At 35.4% G+C, this 9712-nt stretch overlaps 1 protein-coding gene across 4 annotated transcripts; it reads right to left on the minus strand.

Moving 5' to 3' along the window:
• Positions 1-1494: 1494 nt before the first annotated feature.
• On the minus strand, positions 1495-9067 carry LOC145578701 (uncharacterized). Of its 4 annotated transcripts, none has more exons than XM_081635996.1 (16): positions 8836-9067; positions 8723-8751; positions 8513-8630; positions 8317-8414; positions 5275-5371; positions 4808-4897; positions 4655-4717; positions 4465-4539; positions 4298-4363; positions 4110-4187; positions 3077-3187; positions 2903-2980; positions 2675-2794; positions 2165-2205; positions 2040-2064; positions 1495-1937 (listed from the first exon to the last, which is right to left on the minus strand). In XM_081635996.1, the coding sequence occupies exons 1-16, from the start codon at positions 8866-8868 to the stop codon at positions 1932-1934; spliced, it is 1128 nt and encodes a 375-aa protein (XP_081492122.1). In that variant the 5' UTR covers positions 8869-9067; the 3' UTR covers positions 1495-1931. The 4 variants fall into 4 exon arrangements, with proteins under 4 accessions (XP_081492122.1, XP_081492125.1, XP_081492123.1 ...); XM_081635999.1 differs by having other exon boundaries at positions 8513-8624; positions 8836-9066; XM_081635997.1 differs by having other exon boundaries at positions 8513-8627; positions 8836-9066.
• Between the last annotated feature and the right edge of the window lie 645 nt (positions 9068-9712).

Consider the following 9712-nt stretch of genomic DNA (forward strand, 5'->3'; position numbering starts at 1 on the left):
AAGAATTAGTGGAGTTAGAGGGTTGGCTTAGCACTGAATTATCGCGATTAAAGAGACATTTGAGGAGTAACAACACCAATTATGAACGAAATTGTGTTCATAAATTTGATGGTGATCAAAGGGATATTAGGTTTGGAAGATTAGAAGGCGATGGAGGTTATATTTACTCATTGAATGGTAATAAGAAGGCGCTTCACGGGACTTGCAAAGATTTGGTCATCCAATTTTCTTCTCCATCACTTGTGCCACACGATATTGGATCCAATATTCCAGAGGTAGAAAATTAAGGGCATGTTTGTTATTGTTAGGGTTATTTTTATTTATCTATTTATTTTTGTTTACTTTATGGTTCAAATTTCATATCCTTGCTAATCAATAATCATGTTAATTTTCAAAACTATCAAGTTTAACAAGAAATCACTTTTTCTATTTTCCAAAACATATCGAAATGATATTGAATAGTTTGGTCAATTCTACTTAAGATAGTTTGCATTCTACTACATACAAAATTAGTCACATATAGTGAGCAGTATTTTATTGCTCCTCTTGTAACCAAATGTTAAGCATAACTTGTGCATAAGACAAAGGAATCTCTTAATAAAAACAAATTGGTTTTCTTAAAGCAATTAGATGAACTAAATTAAGCTTGAATCATACTTTGTTACAGGTATTAAATCAAATGGCTGCAATGGGAAAAGAAAATCTAATGACTTGGTTACTTAACTCGATTCCAATGACCGACATTTCAATAAAGAACACACAAAGATTGACCTTAAATAAATGCAACACTCCAAATGATATATTGGAAGCTATTCTCTTAGAAGCAATTGAGAAGCTAGGAAGCCTTGTGATTGAAGGACTCCTTATTCAAAAGGGTGTCAAAGAAGTGGTAAAACAGCAACAAGGAATAACTCGACGAAGAAGTGAAGATGGTGTAGAAAGGATTGATGATCATGGAAGAAAAGGCGACGCGGTTATAATCATGGCAATGCTTTTACAAGCAAGAGATCCTCACAAAGGGTATGAAGCAGTGAATGAGATGATGATTGGTTTTGTTGAGGCAGTAAAAAGTGAAGAAGATGATGAAGAAAGTGGGTTTGTTGTTAAGGGTGTTCATGTTGCTGGATTAATAGCTAGAAAAAGAAATGGGGAAGCCATTCACAATTGCTTGTGGCATTTGACTGCCTGATTAAGGTTATGATTGTATTGTTAATTAATTTCTTGATTTCAATTATTAATTACACAACAAAATTTTGGTATGTTTTTATACGTCTCTTTTTCCATTTAGGTTGTAAATGAGGCCTAGGACCCAACGAAAAAGCAAATACTTTAAAACTAAAAACGTGGTCTCGCCACACCAACTAAATCTAAATCTTCATGTAGAATATGATTTGGATTCAATGATGGAACTTAAAAACGTGGTCTCGCCACACCAACTAAATCAACGAATCTTGAATAGCCCATTTGTGTGCTAACTAATGATTTAAGACAAGTTACAGGAGAAAATAACAGCAATTACTGCATGAATTCAGAGTACTTAATATTAATCTCACATACGACTGAATACAGCCTAAACATACAGCTGAATAATGATCATATTACATGAACGACTGATATTGAATGGAATCTAATAATATAGACGTTAGACATAAATCATTATATAAACAGCATGCTAACCTACACTAAATCGATGGACTAATAGAATAGTGTATTCATTAGTTTCGAGCCCCTCTGCCCACATGGAACAACATATATTACACAGTTTCTACACGAACAACAGCCTCTTCGCAGATATTTTACATGGTCAAGCGGAAGTCGGTTGCAAATATAGCCGACGGTTATGTTAGATGGTTCTTCATTAACCCAGAAGTTCTGGTAGTACATACGCGATCAGATCAGATCACTCTATAGCCTGAATTGCTTGTCTTCGGTTACTGCTGAAGGCAAATTGATAACAATCATCTAACAGTTCAGCCAAGAAGCAAGAAATACAACAGTTACGTAACCGTTTAAACCTGGACCAATTACAGGTAATTTACCTCTGGTGTCGATACAAGTGATTCCCTGAAAACAGAAAAATAAAATAGGCCATCAGTAACGTTGAATTGGTTTAACTAAGCAATCAACAAATATACTTAGGCAGACAGAGTTAATTTTAACTTACCTACGCCTTTCTGACTTAAGCTGTTTGGTCATTATAGATGCCTGCAAGGACAAACACAATATAGATTCAGCATTTGAGAATAAAGAAGGGCGGGAGGCTGGGTGATAAATTGACTCCAAATATTATCATATAGACAGGTTACGAATATTTTGTAAACTGAGATATAATTAAGCACAATGGACCAACAATTTATGACAATGAACTGAAAAATTCATAAGCAATTAGGTGTAAAATTTCAAAGCCCTGCGCCACACTGCTGAGGAAACTTCCCTAATACCCACATATAGAAACTGTTTTATATGAAAAATACTCTGGCGCACTTTGGAGGTAACATCAAAAACTTGTTTTTTTTTCTTTTTTTTTTTTTTTTTTTTGAAAGACAAAACCTTCTTTTATTTAAAAGATATTGTACAAATTCATTTTGTAAGAAGAGGTGAAGCCAAGAAAACTTAATACACGACAGCACCCCACCTCTCACTCGAGAAAGAGAATACATGAGTGCTACAGTACCTGCTCTTGAATTATGCTTCTTGCTTCCACAAGTTGTGCTTCAAGTTCAAGCTCCCTTTCAGTAACTTCAGAAGTAACATCAGTTCCTTTTTGTGCATCTTGTAGCTGACATAAACGCTCCTTCAATGATCAAATAGGGAGCCAACAATTATAAACATGTCAGACAAGGCAATACTAAGAATATATCTGCAAGATGATGGGAAAAAAGAGAGGAGATGCCAGAAGAACCTTTATTGAAGACATCTTTGCACGAAGGTTTTCCTCAATTTGACCCCTGCCCATGTGGAATGGAAGATCAAAGACATCCTGCAACAAAGACAAGGACAAAAATAACAATTACTTTCAATGACACTGAACAATAACTCATCTATTTTAATTTCTAATTTCAACAATTTGAAATACCGTCTTTCCGCCAAAAGGAGATTGTGAAAGATCATTATCATGCTTTTCATTGGTGGTCGGAGGTTGCTTGGTTGAACCATTAGGGGCATTTAGGAAACCACGCATATCCTCCTGTCATCATCAAATTTTTAAAGTCATTATCAACTTCAATAGAAGTATTATTTTCTGTGCATAAACACCAAAATGGAAAAGATAGATGAAGGCTGATGTTACGGCTTCCCAATGCTATTCAATCAAAAATAACTATCTTTAAAGTTGATTAACTTGTTAATTTGGGAACACTGAGCTCTTTTACTTCTTGTCAAAAAAAAAAAAAAAGAGCTCTTTTTACTTAAACTTGTTTCTTCCTCTAATCTGATTTCCTCTCCCTTGGACAAGCCAAGTTTCCTATATGAAGCATTTCTACTTGCTCGCTAATTTCTAAACTGCACATTCATTTCTCAAATCACAAGCAGACATGTTTGAATAGACCACTAAATTTTCTACATTACTTAAAGGGAAAAGGCATATTATGGTTTATTTTATCTCTTTGCCCCCAGGAATCATAATATATGTACACTATCATCAATACTAGAGTAGTTGAGGTAAGTAATCATCCTCATCAGAATTCAGAGATGGACACTCCATTTTTTATTGACATGCACCTTTCCAAGTAACATAATTTCCTATAGCTATAATTTTTCTAACCATAGTTAACTGGCAAAAGAAGAAAACTAAAAGTTGATTTAAGATACAGTACTTCTTTATATTAAGAAGATTACATCTACAACAATGTGGACCTAAAAGAGTGACATGTTGACAATGTCTATCTAAAAGTCTTGGAATTTAACTTGAATTCAACACATTTCACAAAGTTTAGTCAGTTGAAAATATTATCAAATCCAGCAAAAAAAGGAGTTTTGTGTAAACCATTGTAAATCAATTTGAGAACAAATAAGTCCCTAGAACAGCAGAGAACTGGGATAACATTTTTGAAAAATGCATAAAGACTGATGCTTAGAAGAAAATGACATCAATATAGATGGAAACTTACCTGCATTGATCTCAACAAGGCCCTCAAATCGTTGTTCTCTTGCATCAGTTCTTGATTTTTGACCTCGTAAGCATCAACCTGCAAACATACATAATTAAGAGTAAATAAGCCCTTTTGTTTCCCCAAAGTCGGCATGTGAAAGTTAATGAATTCTGAGACTGATTTGCACAATCCATCATTCAACATACAATCTTTTTATAGAAGTCATTGTCTGTCTTCTTTCCATTCCATGTGCCACGCTGCCTTCCTTCTTTCTGCATACAAGTGCCATGACAATTACATTAAACAGCTAAATCTATAATGACAGCATAAGGGAACCTAACCAACATTCCACCAATAATTTGTCTATCCATACCTGCAGCAAATTCATTATCTCCATGCCAGATCTAGATTCCTTCTTCTTCTCATTCACAACTTGGTTAAGTCTCTCCTGGAAGTATGAAAAAGTCAGTTATGGTCTGAGTGTTCCCAACTCTAGGTCCCAAATATTTAAGTAACAAAGCAATAATAGCATGAAAATCCATTCATTCTGACGCAAACCATACCTGCAATTTTATGTACTCTTTCTCTCTCCTCTTCATTTCATGTAGTTGTTGAGTTTTCACTTGCTTTCGATGGGGAAAAAAAAAATCGGTGTCAATAAAAGAGCTTGAACTTAAGCGGGGAGGGGGGTCCACCTGCCAGAAATGGGTTCTAACCTGGTTGCCGATAACCATTTTCTGGAATTCATCTCTCTCCTGCTGCAACTTCTCAATTTGTCCTTTAAATCCAGCTCTTGCCTTGGCTTCCTAAACATATGGAAAGCAGAATTCAACACAATTGCAAGCAAATTTTAGCAGAGTATCACTTCAGTTAACATAATCATATATGAGCAAGCTACCAACATGCTAGCAAGTCGCATTAATATGCACTCTTGAATTTGCAGCCATACAGCTTTACTAGTATTGCACCACCCTAGCTATAAAAAAGTGTAAGTCTAGAAATATCTCTATATTATTTTTTATCAAAAAAAAAAAAAAAAAGTTCCTCATATTCCCCCCCCCCCCCCACACCCAACGGTTGTTCATTTAATAACATATACGTAGTACAAAGTATAATACTTCAGATCTATAATGTGAACCTCAGTAAGGCAGTTAGTGAATGAAAAAATTAGATCTATCAATACCGTTCGGGTAATTGTTGCTATCTCCCTATCTTTTGTTGCTAGCTGCGATTCAAGCCTCTCGATCTTGGCTTCCAACCTTGATATGTCTGAGTTAAGTCTGTAATAGAACCCACAAAAGCACCAATAAGCATGTGTCTATACTATGATCAGATATCGCGTTACAGTCACAATCAATCAAACAATAAAAATCCTAATAATTCCAACTTCATGTAAAAGGAATTTATAAAACAAAGTTTCCATTTTCTATGTAAGCTTTCGTTATTTGCAAACAATGCCATGTGACAGTCAGTACAAGATCACCTAGATCAATGCTTTTGCAGCGTAACCTATTCTGTCAGTTAAGTTTATTAGAAAGGCTTGGCTAACATTCCAGATTAATATAATATAATAATGGTCTTTCCCAAATCGAGATTAAAATCCACAGGCCATTTCGAGGAATAAAAAACACAACAGGGAACACCAGGTTCAGTGGGTTTCACTAATATAGACATGTGTGTTTTACTTTATATTCTTCTCCTCTTTTTAACTTCTTCTTTACAAGACAGAGCAGTGTACCTGAAGCCCAATGCCACTTTCTGCATCCTCTCTGCCATCAGTTAATCTTGACATTACCTACTTCTTTGGTATCTAAGGATTAAAATTACTCTACGTACCACTTAATTAATCTCCCTGACTCCCTCTCAGTCCAAAATAAACCTTCCTTTTCTTCTCTCTTTTTTAATATTGCACCCAAAGAATTCCCCTTAGCCACCACAAAAACAGCTCCTATATGTCCTAGCACTCCTCTATATGAAATCCCACAGGTCACAGCAACCACTCCAAAAATTCTCTTCCCTACATCAATAATTATGCTTGATTTAAAGCATCCATGGCTTCTGTCATGCAAACTCCTTAACCACCATGAATGTCATGTAACACCAAATACTTCACTTCTCCCTGCAAGAACCACCCAACCTCTAGAATTGAGTAAATAAACATAACAAAAATTTCCCAATGATCTTGAAGGGAAAGGCCCCATCCTTTTGAACACCCACAATTTATGGCTTCTCAACAAAGCTCATATCTACTTTGAAATTCCCACTCATGTCCAACCGTCGAGGATCCACACAGATACTTGAGGTAAAATGAGTCTGAATAACATATGTTGGCAGCAACCGTTAGAGCCACCAACAACCTCCACAAACTATATCTAAAGTGCGAACACAACGTAGGCTAAAGAAAATAAACAAGGAAATGAGATAAACAAAGGCAGTAACACATGTGCCCCATTTAATAATCCAACTAGATAAATGCTTCTGTATGTACTCAGCCGATTTTTTAGGTACCTTTGCAGGCCGATTTGTTTACAACAATAAGGGAAAAGAATTTTATGCCAACCTGGTAGCTTTCCCTCATAAAGAGTTATGCAGAAACAAAGATAATTTCACTGAAATTTTACAGCCATCTCCATGTCATTCTTAATAAAGTAGTTCCATTACAGAGTCGTGGGTGATGACAAAAACTTGGAGAACATCTAAATTTGGTTAATTACTTGCCACCTCTTCCATAAGTTAAGCTCAACAGGTCAAAGAAATAGTAACTATCAGGGCAGAAAGGCCCACAAGGTAGAGCCAAGAATTTGTATTAGGCATACCAAGACCCCCAAGTCCCAATAATTTGAAGCAAAAGACGGTGTCATACATCCCAATAATAAGGTCTCAGTCACGAAGCATGGCTTCACTTTGTTGTTTCAGCATATCATAACATGTGCAATCCATACATGATGTATACAAAGTATAAATAAGTTTATGGGAGAGAGGAAAAAAAAAAAAAAAAAAAAAAAAGGTACTCTAATACACCACAGCCCAAGCTTGCAGTTGTTTCATATGCCTATTGCAATGAAGCAAGTGAACTCAAAGTCAAGTAGATAAAGCCATTTAAACTATTCGAAAGCTACTCAAGACAGCTTGTTAAGCTTTGTGCTGGTTGGTTGAAGTTCAGGGATCAAACCTTATAGTTGGATATGTCCGTGCGAATGAACCTAAGTTTTAGCTAAAATACTAAGCGCCCAATGCTATATTAGCTTGATCCATTCTGGTGTTGTTATTTGACTATTTGAGATGATTATGCAAGAAAGGTGGAAATTGGTACTATTGTAGGAGAACATTGGGAGGTACAATATAATTATCCGTCCTATGCTTGCAAACATACTCAACAGCTACAAAGAAATGACTAGCTGGAAAGACACAATTCACATTGCTACAACTGCTGCTTAAATGGCAGTAGTCAATTAGCTAGCCAGATTATGAGTGATCTGAATAGAATCAAAGGTAATCATCAATAGATAACATTAGAAAGTCCAGAAATGCAGACATTTACAATACACTCTTGTCCATACACAATACCAGTACATGGAAGAATCAGCCTCAAACATCCTATTTAATCCACGGTCCATTTAGGTAAATATTTAAAACAAACAGCCATGTAAACACTGATGAATATCACTGGAGAGACTTCTAGATCAAAATATTACAGAAACAAGAGATATAAATAGATGAGAGAACTCATTTTCGTGCTTAAAATATACCATTAGGTTTTCATAAAATATGGGTAAAGACCATAAAAATGACAAGGAAGCTCAAACAATAACAATTACCATTAGTCAAACAAAATAAAACGACCTAATGCCTAGGAAATCTACATCTTCATGGATGGAAGTATTGAAAGCAGCCTAAAATCCTAAATAGATCACAACTAAGTGAAACTTCAATATGAACTCATTTCAATTAGCACATGAAAATGGTCGATTTTAGAGCAAATTACACATTCAAGAGACAAACCAAAAGGCACAGCATTATCAGAGTCACACTCTTCTTACAATTGCATTAAAAATTGATAATAGGACCACAAGATGATCGGATTCAAAAGTCAAAACAACAAATACATCTAAAATCCTTATCCAATAGATCATCAATTCGAGTATCTCCAAAGATTTACTACCAAAATCAAGCAACAAATTAAACCAAAACCAGCTACAAAACATTCTAATTCAGCAATTCATACCGCTGTCTTTGCTCATTCGCCGATTCTCGGAACTCGATATCACGCTGCCTCTGCTGCAACAAAGAGTACATACAATTACAAGTACGAGCCACCGAAACCTGCCCAAACATCACAACACAACACCAATCCAATCAAAATAACACCTCACATTACAGAAATTGAACACAAAACACACAAATGAGAAAATGTACTGTACTGGATCATTAGCAAACAGATCAAGCGAAGCCGAAAATCCGAATGTAACAAGCGTCTGATTCAAATACTTTATACAATGCTCCAAATTGTTTACATCCGCAAAATTCATCTCACTGCTACTATCACCACACCAAAAAATCAACAAAAAAATCCAAAAAAAATGAAAACCCTAAGTTGAGTTCAAATGTAGTTAGAAATTGATGAAACTGACCTCATTGCGAATCCCGAGGAAGGAGAAGACTGAAAAAATCAACAACAAAAATATCAACAAAAAATGAGAGAGTTTCGAGAGAGAAAGAGTTAGAAGAGAGAGAAAGCACGTACAGGAAAGGCGAAGTCAGTGTCAGAAGACGGCATTATATAGTGATGTTGACAGGTTCAATGGAGGAAGTCGACAATGGAGAGAGAGAGAGAGAGAGGAGGAGGAGGAGAGAGAAAATGTCTGTAAATTGTATTTTAGGGATGATAGATCTTTGAAGGAAGAGACAAAGGTAGGGAGGAGAGAGAAAGAAGAGAGAGAGTGAGTTTGAAAATGGGAATTTAATTTGGAGGAAAAAAAAAAAAAAAAAAAAAAAGTTTAGAAAGTGAAGAGGAAAGAGATGATTTAGTATTTGAAAAAAAGGGGTTTTTTTAGGGGATTAATTATTAATAATGGTGGAATGGGAGTGAAGAGGGAGTTAATTAGGGAAGATGACATTCCACGTTTTATTCGTAAATCAGAATAATCAGCTATCAGTCAGATTGTTAACCATTGTTGTTGTTTACGTATTCACGTGACTGCCCTGACTGCTTTCTTCCCATCAACCCCCCCACCCAACCCAACTACATGTGTACTCCCTTAATTGCCTTCAAAGTTTTTGTAATGAGTATAAACTTTGTTTGATCAATTTTTTTTTTTTCCAAATGAGTCTGTAAACCGTAAAAATTTAAACCTACTATACATAATTAAAGAGGTAGAAAATATACTGAAATAATTATTTTCATTGATAATTTGTGATTACAACTCTCGTATATCTCTTGAAACCTCTCTCTAAAGGGCTAGGATCTAGATATTTATTTATAGTATGGGGCCTTGTCGGTTTAATCCATACTATGTACCTACAATGTTTGGTAATAAAGAGGAGATGGGATCTTTGTGACTTATTCCATCTGAGTCTAATTAAACCCTAAATTCGACCCTCTTTATATAGAGAGTCGTAGA

Source organism: Chenopodium album, chromosome 14 (genome assembly GCF_948465745.1).
Source record: "Chenopodium album chromosome 14, dcCheAlbu1.1, whole genome shotgun sequence".
Lineage (NCBI taxonomy): Eukaryota > Viridiplantae > Streptophyta > Magnoliopsida > Caryophyllales > Amaranthaceae > Chenopodium > Chenopodium album.